Below are 18494 nucleotides of genomic sequence, written 5' to 3' on the forward strand. Positions count from 1 at the left end.
ATATCGTCTTCTAGAGGAGGCCTCTTTAGTGGGATTTATTTTTAGACGTGAGATGCATCCCCAGGAGATCCTTGTCTCTGCCACCCTCGCCCTCCGAGTAATATACTGTTTAAAACAGCAGCTCCAAGTGATTATGTTGTGACTAAATCAAGACCCTTCCTCAAAGTTCTCAAAACACCCTCTTCTAGAACATTACCAGTCTGAATGAGTGTTCTGTTCATGGTGTGTGTCATAATGTCATGTTTTAATTATAAACAAGCAAGATGAAGTCTCCTAAGCTGGTGTGTGTGTGTGTGTGTGTGTGTGTGAGAGAGAGAGAGAGAGAGAGAGAGAGAGAGAGAAGAGAGAGAGAGAGGGGGAGAGAGGCGCTATTCCCAAGGCTTAACATCTTAGAGGTATTTGCAAAATATTTCTCCTGAAAGGGCCTCTCAAAAGCAGTATTATTAGGTATATTAGTTTCTCTATAAGTAGAATAGACATCTACTACAGTCCTCAGCTTTAGGTAAATCTCCTGGTGATAGCACTCTGCATTTCAAACAGCTGATTGTGCCTCTCTTTAGGTAGGTGGCTGGAGGCAACTGAATTTTGGGAGATGGTGATATATGTTTTTCCCTTATCCTTCTTTCTGTTATTTGGACTCTTCTCTTAAAAAGGAAAAATAAAACAGAAAGATGCCAATCTGTAGTCTCATTCAGAGGGGTGAGCACCTAAATTTGAGAGGGGTTCAGGGCGTGGACAACGTTGGTTCAGTGTTCACCATCTGCCATCCATGAGAGTTTATTTCAATCATACATTTGCTTAAATGATTAGTGAGCGAAAGACCCCTCTCATCCAATAGACATACCCTTCCTCCTCCTCCCCCTTCCCTGCATCCACCAACTGATACTACTCTTTATTTTAGTTCAACAAAGAACCTAAATGTCAACGATGGACCTGGAAACCTATGAGGGGTGGGAAGGGGCAATCATTGATACCAGCACAGGGAAAAAAAAAAGAAAAAACACAGGGAAAGCAAACATTACACGAAAAGGCAATCTGAGAAGAGGCAGCTTTTCTGTTCTGGGTTAACAAATTAATCTCATCACAGTAATACTAGAACACAGGATCACATGATGATCTTCTCCTGCCACTACCCCACCACACACATATCGCTTCTGCATCAAGTCTGCCCCTAAAGTCTCCTGCTACGAGGCATTACCCAGTAGACATTCATCGTGAGGCAGAGTTTTTCTGACTGTTCCCCATAGTAGTAACTAGGAGTGTGCTGTCACTGCTGAGACCCTAAGCTTGCTGCAGTCTAAGCAACGTGCTCCAGAAAGCATGGCATTGAGATTCAGCCTTACTTCCCTTAGACCTTAGAGAGCAGGAGCCGAGGGGCTCTCTCTGTCAGGGGAGAGCAGGAAAAAAGGGCCCAAATGCTACTAAGTCTGGTGAGTCAAAGGCATAGGAGAATTATGAACCAGGGGAATGTGGGGGTTATATTTTGAATTGATTTGAAAGATGATTATATTCACTGCAAAAAATGTTTGTTAACAGGACAAACTCTCTGGCAATGCCTTTTAAAAGCCATTGGCAATGATCTCTGCCTTAAAGGCTGAGCAATGATGTTCTGTCCTCAGTCCACCTTCCACTAGCTTTAAAGTGGTTAGATTGCTCTGTACCTTCTAGAAATAATATAAAGGATCTTGCTTATTCTTGTCCTTAGTCATGTGGAGTAAATCAACCCGATAAACTGTTTGTCCTTCTTAATATTTCAAATTGAGTCTGAATACTTTGCTTCTGAATTTTTGGCTTCCCTCTGGCCACTGGCACCACCCTCCCCCATCCCCCCAACCCCCCCACCCTCACTCCCCCACACACACAGAGGGAAGGAAATTTTAACTGTCGCTTCTCTTGAACACAGGTGACAATTCATTTAGGTTACACCAGTCTGTAAAAACTGTAAATGCTATATTTTATTTTAAACATTTTAGTTTACAAAAAAAAAAAATCAATGATTGGTACCTTTTTTACACTCTCAGATTCCTGAATATGGGCAGATCTTCAAAGGGAGGAAGGAGTTCTCATATGAAATTTAAGATAGACTGTCCTGAAGGTTGTGGGGTGGGGTTTTTGTTGTGTTTTATTTCGTTTTTGTTTTTAAGACACAATAAAGCTAAAATGTCAAGTCTCTGGGAGCGATCCCCTTACAGTTTCAGTCAAGGAGCATATTAGAGCACAGACAAGGAGACCCCAGCCTGGCGCTCGCCGGGCGCCCCGGCAGCCCAGGCGTATTTGGTAGCGCACGGGTTGAGAGCCACTGGGACAATCACACCTCGCATTCCCTTGCGGGCTGCTGGTGGCAGGTACACGAGCCATACTCGTTGATGATCACCAGGGCTCCCTCAATGTGGTTGGGTTTGTAATCAACGTAGTATTCCTGGGCAGACATGGCAGCCATCTGATGCATGGTCTGTTTCTGCTTTTGCTTCCTGCGCTGCGTGACAAAGCACTGTCTTAGCTGCCTGAGGCTGGCCGGGAAACACTTCCAGGAGACATAGAGCACCAGGACCACGATGAGGAAGGAGAAAATGAGGGCCATGGTGCCGGTGACCACCTTGTGGATCTGCACGGCGTTCTCGGCGTGTTCACCGCTGGGGACAGCCACGGTAGCGGGCTCTAGCGTGCCGTCGAACTGCCCCTCCCTGCCGTCCACGAGCGTGGTGACCGGGCTGGCGGGGGGACCCAGGTCGCTGCGGTTGGTGGTGGCCGAGAGCAGGTGGTCGCTGGTGGGCTCGGCCCCATCCTCGCACAGGTGGAAGGCGTACACGGCGTCCAGGACGTCCTCGCCCTGCGCGTACTCCGGGCTGGCGCACTGCAAGTTGCCATCGTAGCGCCCTTGGAAGTTGCTGAGCCACGAGGCCAGGGCGCACACGTTGCGCCCGCAGTCCCACAGGTTCCCGGCCAAGCTGATGCTTGTCAGCGACTTCCAAGAGTTGAGAATCCGGGGCTCGATGTAGGTGAGGCGGTTGGAGTCCAGCTGCAGGGACTGCAGGTGCGGCACGGTCTCGAACACATGGGGCTCCATGTACTCGATCTCGTTGCCCGACAGGTCCATTTTCTCCAGGTTCCAAACCCAGTCCAGCGAGCTGACCACAATGGCCACCTTGTTCCTCCTCAAGCAGAGCGAGTTCAGGGAGATGAGGCGCGGGAAGTGGGCGAAGTTCACCTTGACCAAGTCATTGTGCTCCAGGTGAAGCTCAGTGAGCTTGAATAAGCCGGCGAAAGAGTTGCGCGCCAGGCTCTTGAGCTGATTGTATCCGATGTCGAGAAACTTGAGGCTGCGGCAGTCCTGGAAGATGCGCACGGGCACGAACTGGATGGCGTTGGCCCGCATATGCAGCGTGGTGAGCTTCCGCAGCCCGTGGAAGAGATCGGGCGCCAGCGCCTGCAGCTTGTTGTAGGAGAGGTCCACGCTGCGCAGGTTGGGCATGGGCCGGAAGGTGGTGTTGGCCAGTTGGGTGATCTGGTTGGAACTCAGTGTGAGTTCCTTAACTCGGCGCAGTTTCTGAAAGGCGTCCCCCTGCACCGAGCAGATGTGATTGTGATCCAGATAGAGCCACGTGAGCTGCATTAACCCCGTGAACTGGCCGGCGCGCAGCTCCGAGAGGCTGTTGTAGCGCAGGGACAAGCCCAGCAGGCCGGACAGGTTGTGGGGCGCCTCGGTGAGGTTGAGCGCCTCGCAGTACAGCAGCCGCCCCTCGCACCGGCACAGCTGCGGGCACCCGCTGGGGGCGGCGGGCAGCATCTGAAAGCAGGCCCCCAGCAGACACAAGACCACCCCCGAGGGCCTCCTCAGCAGCCAGTATAGACAGAGACCGAACAGCAGGAAATCCATTAGCGAGAATCTTTCCAGAGAAGCTGGAGAATGTCCATTGGAAGCGCTCGGTCAGAAATCTACATCATATTTTATTCCGAGGGAGAGGGAGCGGGGGAGGGGAAGAAAAGGGCAGAAATCAAATAAACATATTGAAATAAAGGACCCCCCCTCCCCAAAGCCACACGTTCACCTCTAAGCATGCAGAAAGCTGGGCAGCATAGAAAGTTCACAGCCACGGAAAGATCAAAGAGATGGTGATTTGGTCCATGTTAGATGCTGCAGCAAAGAAAAGGGAGGAAAAAAAAAATCTTCGGGAAAGAATTTAATTAAAAAGTGTCTTACCCACCCTTTTCCAGAGAGTGACAACCTCCATTCAGCTGCTCCCTTTGTGTGCAGGCTAATTATATGCAGGGCGAGAGAAGACCCCTCTGTGTTTCCGAGGCAGACCCGGTCCGCGGCCAGCGGATCTGGCAGGCGCACAATGTCTCACTTTGCTGCTCCGCTCCGGGCTGCAAGGGCGGCTGGCGAGGCGGGGAGGCGACTTCTAGGACCCGCAAGTTTCCCAACTACGTGCCGGAGCCCGGGCTTTGCCTTCCTGCCTCTGTCCTTTCCTTCTGCAGTTCGGACTGTGACGCGGTGGAGGAAAAAAACTCCAAACTCGGGGCTCGCGACTCCCCAGGATTTGACAGCCTGGTTAATGTCCGTCATTGGAAAGGACCACTGACCGGCGCCACCTTTTAGTCCGCGGAGACCACCTGCCATTCGCGCCCGGGGCGGCTGCGGAGACCAGGCTCGCTCATGCTTTGCGGGCGGCGGGGAGGCGCGGGCGGCGGCTACGGGCGCGGGGAGCGGGGAGCGGGGAGCAGCGCCCCGGCTCCTTCCCTCCGCCAGGCAGTGTGCGACGCGAGCTTGCACAGGCACCTACTGCTCACTGAGTGTCGTAAGCTGCTCACGATTGTGCGTCTTCCCGGAGCACCTCAGACATGGGCAGATTGAAAAGGGGTGGGCATAAAACCAACATTTTACCGAACCTCTAAAGTAATATATGTTCTTTGATGAAATGAAAAACACTTTCAGCATTTTTGTCCATATTTCAAAGAAAGAAGGGGGTGGGGTGGGTGGAGAGGGGATGGAGATAGTGGGTAGCATCATCAACAGCAAGATATTTCCAAATGGGAAATTGAACTATTCTGTTCTCATCCCCTTCCCTTTTGGGGATGCCCCCTCCCCCTTTAAAACTGTCTACGTGTAAGGGATACGTAGGAATCTGTAGAGAAATCAACGTTTGTTTTTTGTTTTGTTTTGTTTTGTTTATTTTTCTTTTCTGTAGGAAAGCAACTTGAGAGAAGATAGAGGAAAGCGATGATTGCAGGGGCTTGGCTAAGATTTTCGTTTTTCCTTATGGGCACTGGATCCTGCAGTCAGCCAGTCCTTTAGGCGGTGGATGGGGGGAAAGCTTTCCAAAACCAATGAGTTTGGGAAGCCATCCCCATCCCAGTGGAATGAGATCCAGTGTGGCAGAAACGGATGTCTGTGTACAGGGAGTCTTGCCTGAGATCCTAACAGGGCTTTCCCAGTCTCCATAGCTATCTCTGGGCTCCGTGGTGGATTAAAGAAGGATTCTGCTGGATGGCCCGGGAGGGCTGATCTTGACATGCTGCTCATGGTGATTACAGCATCCTGCAGTATACCCCCATTCCAGGAGAAAATGCTACAGAACGAGCAGGAAAGGTCTAATTTAAAACATAATGATGCCTACTCCAGTCTATACACACACCCCTAATTAAACTTTGAGAGTGTTACTGAATTGTGTCTTCTCAGTATGAGGAGAAGTCTTTGCCTGATTATTTCCATTCATAATCATTAACAGATGGGGTCCTTACAAAAAACTAACTCTCTCTCTCTCCCTCTCTTCCCAACTGGGCTGGAGAGGGTCTGCATTGCTATTGTCGAGGACCTGTTGGTCATCTGTTTAAATAAAAAATCCTCAAAGATGGCAGAAAAACCCCATTGGCAGTGGGTGTGGGTAAGCCTACCTTCTTAATAGTGGTGCCCAAGAAAGGGATAGGAAGAATCAAATGTGAATCTCCAGCTCCTCTCTTTGAATCTCCAACATTTCTGCCTCTCGAGACCTGAAAATAACTGGGCATTACCTACAGTGGAGCTCATTTTAACAAGAATGAGGATGAATACTGATGCTCCCAAGTTGGATCAACTTTGAGCAAATAATGGGGTTGGTCCCTGGCATTCAAGCTGAAGATGCTAATGAGTGAAATCACAGTCACCAAAGACTGGTGGTACTTTTCAGGAAAAGTCCTATGAAGCAGGGGTATGAATCATTCCATTTTGTATTTATTTAAGCTCTGCCCTGGTCATTCCTCTCTGAGAAGTATCATTTCATTGGAAGGAAAACAAACCTGAAATGTCCTAGAAATCACATGCTTTCTTAGGAACTAGAAGAGACATTAGAAAATCAAACCCTTAATTTCGCACATGACAAAACAGAGGCACAGAGACATCAGGTGATGATCCAAGGTCTCAATACCTGTTCCTGACATAGGTTTTTTTTTTGTTTGTTGGTTTGGTTTTTTTTTTGACTTCCACACGAAAGTGGTCTTCTTTCTTTGTCATTCTTGATGGTTACCACTCTATCACTCTTGCTTCCTACCTAACTCTGGACTGGGCACCTGCAGGTTTTGTCCTGGCACCTCCAAGTTGCTGCAGAGCACTTTAAAAGACAAACAACTCCACAATCAAGTGTTTTCCATCTCTTGCCAAAACGATTATTCCTGACAGCAGGCAGGCTGATTGAGCCATAAACTCTAAAGGGTTGGGGGGGAGGGGGACAGGCAGGGGTAGACAGTAGCCAACCATTGAGCAAGTACTGTGAATGCAAGCCATCCAATCCCCATGGCTGCTAGGAAGAAAATCCTCCCACTGCAGGCAACTTGGCAAAGTGGTGATGGAGCCTGCCAAATGGGCAAGAAGAGGTCCCACTTGGATGTCACTTGATTTGTAGAGCTGGTACAGAGAGGCAGAAAAGAGTTGAGTGTTGGCAAGAAGAAAAGAAGATAAAATTAAATTCACTGCATTTCTATGTGAATTTTCTTCTAAATGTGCTACTCAAAATGTAGAAGATGTGTCTAGGTTCTAATTTATATGTATATATAGCTTTTCAAATTATTATCCTGCAAATCATTTCATCTGGATAGTATCTTTAAACCTTTCCTACCTCTAATGTGGCAAGTTTGCATCTTTTCTACAGTCTTAAACCCCTTGGCAGAACTGTATACATTAACAGATTGAAATGAGCTTTATTGAAATTTAGCTATTCTAAGTCATCTAAGTTGCAGAATCCCAATTTATTATGTATTTAAAGCTTACCAGCACTGATTAAATCAATGCAAATTAGGTTAAATAAGAACAACATGAATCAAGTGTTTCAGCAAAGTTGAGCTGAGAAACGACAACTTTTGAGTCACCACAGAGAGCTGATACGGCTTTTTTTTTTTTTTCACGAGTTTTAATTTCATGCTTCTTAGGGACCAACACACAAAAAAGTAAAAAAGCAAAGAATTCACCTAAAGTTCTTTCTTCCTCATATTTGATCTTCCGTGTTTCCATACTTGTCAGAACATCTGATTCACCAGGTTACAATGTCACTGTTGTGTGTACTTGATCAATCTCTTCTTTTGGACTAACTACAGGTTTCTGTGAGCAAACATCGCTCCTTCAGTGTTGGATGCTGATGAGAAATATTTTACAGGCTTTAAGACCACTCTTCCCATTTTCCATGTTTGTATGGGGTAGGAACTTGATCCTGCCTTGCTGAACCACCATAGTATTTGGACATCAAGAAAATCACCCCAACATGTGATTGGGGACCGGGGTAGGAAAGGAAAAGAATCTTGAAAATGTGGATTCAGCACATGGGAAGGAACGCTGGGGCACAGGAAGTGTGAATCTGATTGTCAAAACACAATCTGGAACTAAGAGGAGGTAGAAAAGCAAGCTTGGTGCAGCTGGAGAGACCAGATCAATAGCTTGGAGAGGAAGGAGAGGTGATTAGTTTCCCCTTTTCTAAAACTTATAAATTAACCTTTGCACAATAAACCCTCCTGCTTTTTCTTGGAACTTCAGGTTGTGATGGAGGAGGTGAATGGTGGTCCCCTATAATTTCTTTTTGGATACGTCTTACCTCTACCATTTTATGTCAACTGCAGGCTACCTCTAATTCATTTATTTTAGTCAGTTTGTGTACTAAGAGCTTCAAGTGAAAAAGGCCTGAAATGAGCATGCATTCTGGGGGTTTGCTGTCCATTAGTTGTCTTTGTAAGTGTTCAAGAAAAGGGAAATTCGAGTGGTGATTTTAATGTTCTGTCATCACTTGCACCAGCATGGATCTTGCTCTTTATGCTGTTGTCTTTAATTTTTAGTAAACCATGGCTTTTCTTTAAAAGGAAACACTTCGAAGAAGGGGAGGCGGGTGGGAGTCACAATTTCAAAAGGAGAAAATGAACCCTGTTGTTTCTGTGGACATGCAGTAGACATTTACAGAGTACCTCTGAAGGTGCACTGCATGTGGAGCTGAAGGATGAGGGCCCTAAGGCTCTCTCAGGAGATCTTCTTAGGAGAAACAAATTACAAAGAGAAGCACATTTTTTCTTATTAACCTTTATCCTCCTTTTAAAACAAGATAGCACTGTGGAAGTGCCTATCATGTGCAACGCATGATGAGAGTTATGGGAGTAAACCAAAGAAATGCCATGACTCAGTGCTTTCCTCCAGGAACTGTGTGGGTAGGAAAGTGAATTGGACACTGAAGGACTTCACTGATAATGCTTATTTATATATCGCTCAGTGCTTGAGAGTAAATGTCTCTAGAACATACAAATGAGAAGAGCTGATACACGGGTCAAAATGGAACCAGTGTTAAAAGGCTTCATTGAAGGAAATAAAGTTTAGGTAGTAGTTATAAGGACTCAAGATGTAGGTGCATTGACAGGAGGGATGGGCATCGTGAAGGTCCAAGTACAGGCATGAGAATTGGAATGCTTCTACCATGATGAGTAGATTAATCCCCTTGCACTGGGTGGGAGGAGGAGAAGGTGGACCGGGACAAATGGAATCTCTGTGTTGGGGAGGGGCGGGAGTTGGTAAAGGGCTTCTAGTGCTGTCCTGAAAGTTTTAGTTTGCTATGTTCTGCTCATCTCCAAGGCCCAACACCTTAGAATTATCTCTGACTCTTATAATAAATACTTGGCTTAGTTCATGAGGCCTGTCCTGCTCTCCTGGGCCTCTCTCTGCAAGTTCCCTCGACAGTGCCTTATGCTCTGATCATGTCCTGCTATACATGACTGCTGTGTATACTCTCTCCATCTTTGCTTACCTTCTTTTTTGCTGCCCTTCAAGGTTGATGTCAGATTCCCTCTGTGACTCCTTAATCTCCTTCTGATCCCCACTTAAAGTGATCTCTCATTCTTCTCAACTCCATCAGCAGCTTAACGTTACCAGTTGTGTTCCTAGTCCTAGTCACTTTATATGAGTGTGACAGTCTTTTCTCCTTATAGTGTTTTAGAACTTGATAGGGCATTAAACATCTTGGAGACTAGGAGTTAAAAAGATCTCAATTGGAGTTCCTGCTTTGCCAGCTTTTATCAGTTTGATTTTATATAGGTCACTCCATTATCAGTGTTATAGGGCCAGGGATGGCTATCTTAAAGGATTCTTGGGGAAATTCAATGAGATCATGTATATTAGAGTCTTACAACTCAAAACTGTAAGCCTGGGACTAGCATCCTTGGAACATGATGGCACACTAAGAACATCAGAATCTTAGGCATCTCCCTAGACCCACCAAATCAAATCTTCATTTTACCATTAACCTAATTAATAGGTTAATATTAAATTCTGAGAAGCGTTCTGTTTACACAGTCACAGATTCTAACCTTAAAACATATCCCAGGTATCACAGATTCCCAGGTTTTATAACTGAGAAATTGAAGGGGCCAGAGATATTAAGTGATTGCCCATGATTGGTGGTAGAATTTGGACAAAACTCCTACACCTTTGAATCTTGTTCTCTCTCCTATTAGATTTCAAATATAGAATGTGAAGTCTGTGTCCATCACACTACATGGCACTTAGTAGGGCTCTCGATAAATTGATTTTCTCACTAATAAAGCAGGTAGAGCAGAGCCCTTTTGTGTGCAAGCTTTAGGCATCTTGTGATTTACCTTACTTCTCAGTTTTCTTATCACTGATAATCTATATGTATTTCTCATGGACATTCAAGTTTTACATTTTTATTATAGAAAAAATGAAAAATGAAAAAAAAACAGGAACATGTAAAATTTTAAATGAAGATTAAGTCACCTAAAATTCAACCACCCAGAGATAAAAATATTAAGTCTTGAGCATGTATTCTTTTAGAATTTGTCTATTTCACATATATTTATATTTTCTAAAAATCTGATAACATTATACCTATTACTTCGTAACTATTTTTTTCACTGTTGGTATTTTCCCATATCAAGAATACAAACTAATAGTATCATCTTCAATTTTTGTAAACCATTCTATTTTATTTACTTTATCCATCCCCTCTTGTTTACCAATTAGATGGATTCTGTAATTTAGCCATTAGAAAATGACTAAGATGAACATCCTAATACATATACTGCTACAGACTGAATGTTTGTCCCCACACCCCAAATGCACATGTCGAAACCTAATCCCCAATGTGATGTTTTTTGGAGGTGAGGCTTGCGGACAGTTATTAGCTCATGAGAGTGGAGCCCCCAAGAATGGTTTTAGTGTCCTTATAAAAGAGACCCCAGAGAGCTCTCTGTTTCTGCCTTGTGAGAACACAGTGAGAAGAAGGCTATCTATGAACTAGGAAGCAGGTCCTTGCCAGACACCGAATTTGCAGCCACCTTCATTTTAGACTTTCCAGCCTCCAGAACTATGAGAAATAAATGTTTGTTGTTTAAGCCACCCAGTCCATAGTAGTTTGTTACAGCAGCCTGAGTGGACTGGGACATACACCTTTGTACACATGGCAACTATGTCCTTACATTTTAATTCTAGAAGTGGAGTTGATGTTCAAAGAATCGGGACTTTTAAAAAGACTTTTGATACGTAATGCCTGACGGCCCCTGAAGGTCTGCACACATTTCACCCTCTTTTCTGCTTTCTCCCCTTGAGGAACTCCACCACACCACCAGTGGGAACATCTCGTAGTCCTCTCTCCTTCATCCGTCCAGGGCATCAGCTGAGATTGCTGCCTGAATCTGCTCTTGGTGCTTTGGAACCACCCTTCTTTCCTATTCTCATGTCCTCACTCCTTCCTGTAGAGGCAGTTCTCACTTCAGATGGGGGGTTGGTCTTTGAGATCTTTACTATTTCTTCTGGGAGTTCATGAGCATTTTATTTCTGCATCTTAGTAAGTGGCTAGCCAGCCAAATTGTTTTCACGAAGTGTTAGTATCTGAAAATAGTTTAATACAGTGTTACTTAAGATGCTCTGTGAGGGTAAGAATGTTTAAATATACTTGTGAAATGTACCAGACTCTGCTCTGTTCTTTGCGATTCACAATACAGTTTATCTCAATCACAAGAAATCTTGCTTTTCATGGTTTCACTCACTTATGTAGGACGCCTATTAACACAAACCAGGGTGCCAGAACAACTCTGGAAGCATTTATTTACTCGTAGTCCACAGGTACATTTGACTTGAACTTGGCTCTTGCCAAGGAGTGATTTTAAGGTTTGGACTTTGAGCACCATGGCAGGATGCTGGTGCAAGAAACTGTTTGTTGTTTGTTTTTTGGTTAGGTCTCAAGGATTTATGAGGATAGCTGGACAACTACAGTTGTTCTGCTTGGTATTGGAAAATCTCACCTCCTTATCCTAGCCACAAGTAGTAGAACTGAGTTATTCTGTAATAAGTTCTATCTCTGATATATCTTGACATTTAATGATCTTGTTTTATAGAATTTTTAGATGTTATTAATTTTGTCCTTACAGATAAAATGATACTCTCTATGAACAGACTTGTTATTTGCCTACTTTTAGGACCCTCTAGTATCTACCTCTAAAGATATGGAAGAAAATCAGATATGAGAAACTATATATAAAGAGTATAGGGATTATCAAACATGCCCACTCTCTTCTTTGAGAGAGAGCACAGTTCTGTATTCATAGAGATTCTTGATGAATTGAGTTTATTAACTGTTTTGAATTCTTGCCTAATCAAAAACCTAGAGAATCTGAGCTAAATATAAAAAGCCTTTATATTGCGTTGACATATAAGTACAAAATATGAATCCAAGAAGGTCCAACTTTTTGGAGTTAAAGTCACACCGATTAATGCCTTTTATATGTGGCCTCCTTTCACAGATTTATTTTGTATAGGCAATTCCCTAACATCCATAAACAATGAACCTTCTGTGGTGAATTAACCCACCTTGTTGCATGCATTTATCTCTTTATTCAAATCGTCTCCCATTCTCTGGAACCATTCTTAATCTCCCAAGGCACCTTGAAGAAGCCTTTTCATTATTTAATATAAATGTCTGTTGCTGTTCTTATTTTTGTTGTTGTCGTTGTTGTTGTTAAAGTTAAATGGCGGTTTTGCCGATGAGATAGAGTTAGATAAAATGTAGTACCTGTCTTCAGTGTTCTCGAATCTGGAGTGGAGGTGATGGGTAAAAAAGTAGTATGATTCATGCTATGCCAGAGGTGTAAATAAGAGCTGTGGTTGGAGAGATTTCTCTATCGAATTGAGCAAGGCCAGTCAGAGGAGCTGGGAAAAAGAAGGAGGGGTTGATCACATGCACGGGGAGGCCACTCCAGTCAGTCTGTGAAAAAACTGTAGGGGCTTCTGAGATGCTTAAGATGTCTGGGCCACAGGTATGAGGAAGAGAGGAGTGAGGGGAGTTGAAACTGGAGGGTCGGCTTAGAGGTAGATTGGCAAGACTTTCAACCTGGATTATGATTTCCAAAATGTGCGTGCAAGGAATATAATTCTGACGATAATCTGGAATACGAAGGGCAAGGAAAAGGATACTGGAAGCAAGGTGAGCAGTTGGGAGGCTACCACACCTACCCAAGTGTGAGACTGACTGTGTTAACATCAGAGATGGACAGGGTGGACTAGGTACAATCACAGTTTTGTGGTGGGCTTGACAATTTTTAAGTGGTACTTTTAAGAAAATAATTTGAGATGATTTCAATAGAGTGGGTTGAAGTAGGATAGTTGGAGGGTAGAGAAGAGTACCATAGAAAAGCAAACTCTAACATTTAGAGTTAAGAGTAAGCAGATAAAGATAGGGACAGACTTTACAGCTGCACATACAGATCACGGGATCTCTGGTACCTGTTTGGTGGTATTATCGTGGTGGCAGTAGATGCACATCCCCAGAGAGAAAGAACAGAATATAGCTGCTCCACGATCAGAAGTCTTCTCAGCCCACTAGGATAATGTGGATGTGGGGAGCAGCTGGACAATATGGAATGGTAGGGCCTGTGCTACCTACAAAGAGCAAGTTTTCATTAAAGGCTTTCAGATTCTAATTTGTATGAATCCTATTCTTTTAGAAAGCTAGTGATCCTGCAGACTTTATTCAACTTGTGAAACATCAGTTTGCACAGCCATTTTTAGTGATGATTCTTAACATGGCAGAATTAGGATGGGGCAGAAGATAGGGATTGCCTCAATAGTAAGGACAGTTTGAAAAACTGAGAAACACTGTGTTTGTCCAGAGGTGGCAGACTTCAATATAAGGCATGGCCATGAGAGTCTGATTAGTATATATTTCACGTGGCCGTGAAAAAGAAAAAAAATATGGTCGAGAATGACAGGTTGTGAGGGGAACCCCAGTAGTCAAGGATCACCAACACTGAAGGAGAGCACCCAACAAAGAGTAAACCTGCAAAGGAAAGATACAGAGACAGTGCTGTCTGTCTAAGGACTGCGTCAATGACTGACTGACATTAAGTGTGTCCTCCCCACAAGAGTGTCTGTCATTGGCAGTGCATGTCGGTGTATGATTATTCCTTTATGAGTGAGCCTTGCACCACCTCAAACATGAAAAAAAAAAGGGATAACTGGAGATCGTGTCTTTCAGAATGCAATTCTGTATTGGCATTTTAGCAGAAGAATCTGAGACGTTGAATAACTTCCGAAAAAGAACTTTTGAAATGTCTGACTCCATATTAGGCTGGAAATTGTTCTGCCATTTACAAGCTGTGTGACCTGGGCACGTGACTTAACTTCTAAGTAGAAATATTCAACGGAGTAAAATAAGAGATAAAAATAAATTTAATTAGACATATAGTTAAAATTCTGTTGCAATAACTACTTATATCAATTTCTATTATATAAGGCCAAAATTATACTGCATAGATTGAAGACAAAAAGGAAAATGAATCATAAGCACAAATGGTATTGTGTGCCTCTAATTTGAGCTCTTCTTACTGCTTCTTCAAGTATCAGTTTCTATTTTAAAGGCTCTATAAGCAAACAAACAAAACTTGGTGGTTAAAACAACAATCATTTTATTTAGTTCATGGTTCTATGTGTTGTCTCCAGAATCCTCTGTATGGGCCAGCTTAACTGTGCTCTCTTAGTGTCTGTGGTCAACTAGAGAATTAGCTAGAGACTGAATAATATGGGATGGCTTTGCTCACAGGGATGGCAATTGGCAGGCTGTTGGCTACGGCCTGACTGACTGACTATAGGCTTCCCTGTGGCCTTTCATCCTCTAGCAGGCTAGCTCAGGTGCAACTGTGTGGTGATTGCAGGGTTCTAAGAGCAACAAGGGAGAACACGTCCAAATGCACCAGCACTTCTCAAGTCTCACTTGACAAATTGCTGTTATCTGTTGCCCGAAGCTAGTCACATGGTCAACCTGACTCTAGGAATAGAGAAATGAGCTCCACCTCTAGATGGGAGGGGAAAAATTTATTATTGTTTTTGTAAGTTAAATTAAATAATAGTGGCTTAATGTTACTATAAGTACTTAATGCTGTAAAGTGATTTTATTTCTCAAGCTATATGGCCCAGAGAGTATGGCCCGTAATGACCAGCAGCATAGTCATCACCTATAGATTGTTAGAAATGCAGAATCTCAAGCTTCAATCAAGATATACTGACTCAGAATCCACATTTTTACATGATCCTCAGGTGATTCATAAGCCTAATAAGGCTTTAGAAGTACAATATCTTTCTGCTATTCCTCATAATTCCCTTTCCTAGGTTGCTGTGTTTTCCTGCAGAGTGATAGATCTCTGATTTTTAAAGGTGCCAGAATTGTTTCCTTGTGCACAATTGAAACAGAACAAACACAGGTCTCAACAGTAAAACAGGTTGCTTCACAGCATGGATAGCGAGAGAGGAGGGGGAGGTAGAACATTTTTCCGCTCAATTGTCCTTTGACTATAAAAATAGAAATTTCAAATTAAAGTAACAGTACATAAATATTTTAAAAATATTGCCTTTAACTAGGTAGCACTATTGAGATGTTAGCACAAATTTTAAAGTAGAAACAGCTAGGCACATTGTTAATGTGAACTTTTACATTCCTGAACAATTGCTTAACTGGAGCTTGGTTTTCTGAAGGTTGAAAGATTGGCTGCCCAGTCTTTAGAGCACAAGTTAAATATCTCAAGAATGTTTGCAAGTCCTTTGATACTCTTTAGGGCTTTATACAAGTAATAAGACGAGCAGAACTAATTAAGCATCTAACATGTGCAGGCCACTAGTCCAAACGCATAGGAAATACGAGTGTACTGTCGTTTGTTAGATTTTCTTCACTTCAGACCCCAGATGTGAGGGGGAAAGTAGGGAGGAGCGCCTGGATTTTCAATAATAAAAATTTGTTTCACCAGGCTGAAGACAAACAAGTGGCATCTAAAAGATTTGTAACTTTTCTCAACTTTTGACTTTCTTTTAAGAGAAAGAACCTGGTCACAAGGTCCACCACCTTCCTCTAATTTATCTTTCACTTCAAGACCTAACAGAAACAATCAAAAAAGGGAAGAAAGAGAGGGAGGGAGGAAGAAATTTTATATTAAAGCTTAATGCTGTTACTCTGTGTGAAAATTGCCTTGGGTATTCTCTTTTCTTCTTTGAAGCTATAAAGAGTACTGTTTTAAATGTACATGCTTTGGGGTCCTGTTCTTTTCAGTCAGTCCATGAGTCAGTAGTTAACATATCTGCTGAGCATTTAACATACGCAGGCATACTCTGGGTCTAGGGATCCAGTGGGAGATAAGACTCAGTAACCTTGTAAGCAAACAGATAAATAAGACCCTTTTTTAGATATTAATACACTAGGGAAACTTAAAATTGAATGATGTGGCAGAGAGAAATTGAGGGAAGGGGCCTGCTTTACCTCAGTTAGGCAAGGCTTCCTTGAAGATGTGCCATCTGAGTTGAAACTCGAATAATAAGTAAGAGACAGCCACTTAAAACTCCAGGAGAGGTGCATTTCCAGCAGACGGAATAGCAGGTGCCAAGGTCCTAAAGTCAAAACAAGCCTGTGTTCAGGGGACTGTAAAATGGCTAGCATGCTAAATCAAGTGACATGGGTTGAGGAGACAAGGAGGATTTTGAACAAAAGGTATGCTTCCTTAAAGGGTTAGTACACCTTTTTCTAAATCTTCCTTCCACAAATATTCACCAGCATCAGTTCCATCAAACCTTCTAGAATGACTACTCTCTCTATCTCAGGCACTAAAGTAAAGCCCTTTATTAATTCCATTCATTTAAAAAATTTCTATGGGATTCTACCATTTCCCCAATATGCATGAAGAAATCAAGGCACAGAAAACCCAAGCCACTTCCTTAATGCAGCTGGCTTTGGTGATAAGTGATTTTTCTACATTCCCTAGAGCCTTGTATGGGGCAACTAAGAGAGCTGGATGCCAGGCAGCCTTCTGACTCTGTGAAAGCCAAGCTTGATCTTCTACAACTGCCTTTTCTCCAGGGTTCATTGACAGTAGACCCAGAAAGAGAGAAGATGGGGCAATTTTAACTTTCTTCCTGGATTCTCACCCTTCTTGGTCCCCTTCTACCATCTGTTGCTGTTTGCACAGAAAAAGAACAAAAAAGAATACCAACGACCACACACATTCAGCAATCTCATTTTGTATGTGGGAGTCTGGATTCATTAACAAGTTTCTCAAATTCTCCCTGCACTTACAACACCAGTCTAAACATAACCCAGTGAAGTCATGGGAATAGGCGATGATCAGCCGCATGATGCTGAGAAATCACTGTCCAAATACATCATCTGCTACTTCCTAGTAAGTGTCTCCTGCTTTAGGGAGTTTTTTTTGTTTTGTTTTTTTTTCCCAACAGCCTCTAAGTAAATTATGCTCATTTCAGTATTTTCTTGCCTCCACATTGTCCTTTGATTCTAATCTCTATTAAATCCCCCTTCCTTTGTAATGATTTCCATTTTCCAGACCATACACTTATCCAACTACAAATCTGTATTTACACAACCGTATAGTGGGTACTTACTCGCTTTCATGAACTCTGTGAAGTGTAAGGCATATAAAATCTTTGTGGAGTAACACATTTTTTGAAGAGGGATCACATTCCCAATATCCATATTAGTCCTTCCCTTATTTTAACTCTTGCTCATCTAAAAAGTAAGTGCTCTGTTAAATATTGTCTTAAATTACTATCTAGTTATTTTTGATCCTTCTCTCGCTCTCTCTCTTTCTCTCTGTCTCTCTGTCTCTCTGTGTCTCTCTCTGTCTCTCTCTCTCTCTCTCTCTCTCTTTACCTCTCTCTACACACACACACACACACACACACACACACACCTCCCAGGCTGAAATTTCTTGTTTAAAACTCAGATTTTATTTCTGGTGGAGTGGAATGACCTCAACATGGAGCTGGAATATCCATGTTTAAATTCTGGTTTTGCCATTTACTAGCTCTGTAGTTTGGGGGTACATTCCTTCTCTATTTAGAAAATGGAGGTTGGATGAGAGGATTACTAAGATCTTAGCTCTAATATTCACGAATCTGTGAATTCTGAAATACCTACCAAGGGCTGGAAAGTGAAGAGGTTGTTTCAAAGCTTCTAGTCCTAACCTGTTTATGCAGTGAGTGGTTTTCTAATTCTGCCACTGGCTTATAGACTAAAACAGTAAATTTAAAAACAAATGAAAAATGAGATTGGATCTTGTGAAACTAGGCTTTTGGACAAAGCCTTCCACTACTAAGGGATTTTTTTTCCCCCAGACCATAAAGCAATACAGATAGGAGATATAACCTCATTCTAAGGCAACTCCCTATTTCGACCTTTATTGGGTTGCTGTATCTTTTACTAGAGATTCAACATTGGCAGTATCAGAATGGTCCTGGAAGAGGTTTTAGTGTATGTTTGGTTGAACAATTCATAACTGATGATTAAGGAAGTTAAGCTGTTAGATGTTCAACCTTATGCTTTGCAAGCTGCTGTCAAAGGGAGAAACCCATCCTTTATCGAACCCTATCAGATGGAAGCCTGGCCTCTCTGCTCACATGGTTTCTTGAGTTCCTTTGACTATACCCATGATTAACTATTTCCAGATAGTAATAACCCCATATAGGTAAGTACTCATTTTAAAAATAG

The 18494-nt window shown here is 43.0% G+C and overlaps 2 protein-coding genes across 4 annotated transcripts in view; one reads left to right on the forward strand and one right to left on the reverse strand.

Annotated features, from left to right (window-relative positions):
- CTNNA2 (catenin alpha 2) overlaps positions 1-18494 on the forward strand; it is a 990025-nt gene that overhangs the window by 670476 nt on the left and 301055 nt on the right. The gene's annotated exons all lie outside the window — the stretch shown is intronic.
- LRRTM1 (leucine rich repeat transmembrane neuronal 1) lies at positions 1938-4799 on the reverse strand. Of its 2 annotated transcripts, none has more exons than XM_039852492.1 (2): positions 4206-4799; positions 1938-3936 (listed from the first exon to the last, which is right to left on the reverse strand). In XM_039852492.1, exon 2 carries the CDS (start codon positions 3875-3877, stop codon positions 2309-2311), a length of 1569 nt encoding a protein of 522 aa, XP_039708426.1. In that variant the 5' UTR covers positions 3878-3936; positions 4206-4799; the 3' UTR covers positions 1938-2308. The 2 variants fall into 2 exon arrangements, with proteins under 2 accessions (XP_039708426.1, XP_039708427.1); XM_039852493.1 differs by having other exon boundaries at positions 2041-3936; positions 4202-4791.

Source organism: Pteropus medius, unplaced genomic scaffold, assembly GCF_902729225.1.
Source record: "Pteropus medius unplaced genomic scaffold, Ma_sr-lr_union100, whole genome shotgun sequence".
Lineage (NCBI taxonomy): Eukaryota > Metazoa > Chordata > Mammalia > Chiroptera > Pteropodidae > Pteropus > Pteropus medius.

What these genes read in the sequence shown, in the direction of transcription:
- LRRTM1 (XM_039852492.1), bottom strand. Translation starts at nt 3,877, where the DNA reads ATGGATTTCCTGCTGTTCGGTCTCTGTCTATACTGGCTGCTGAGGAGG.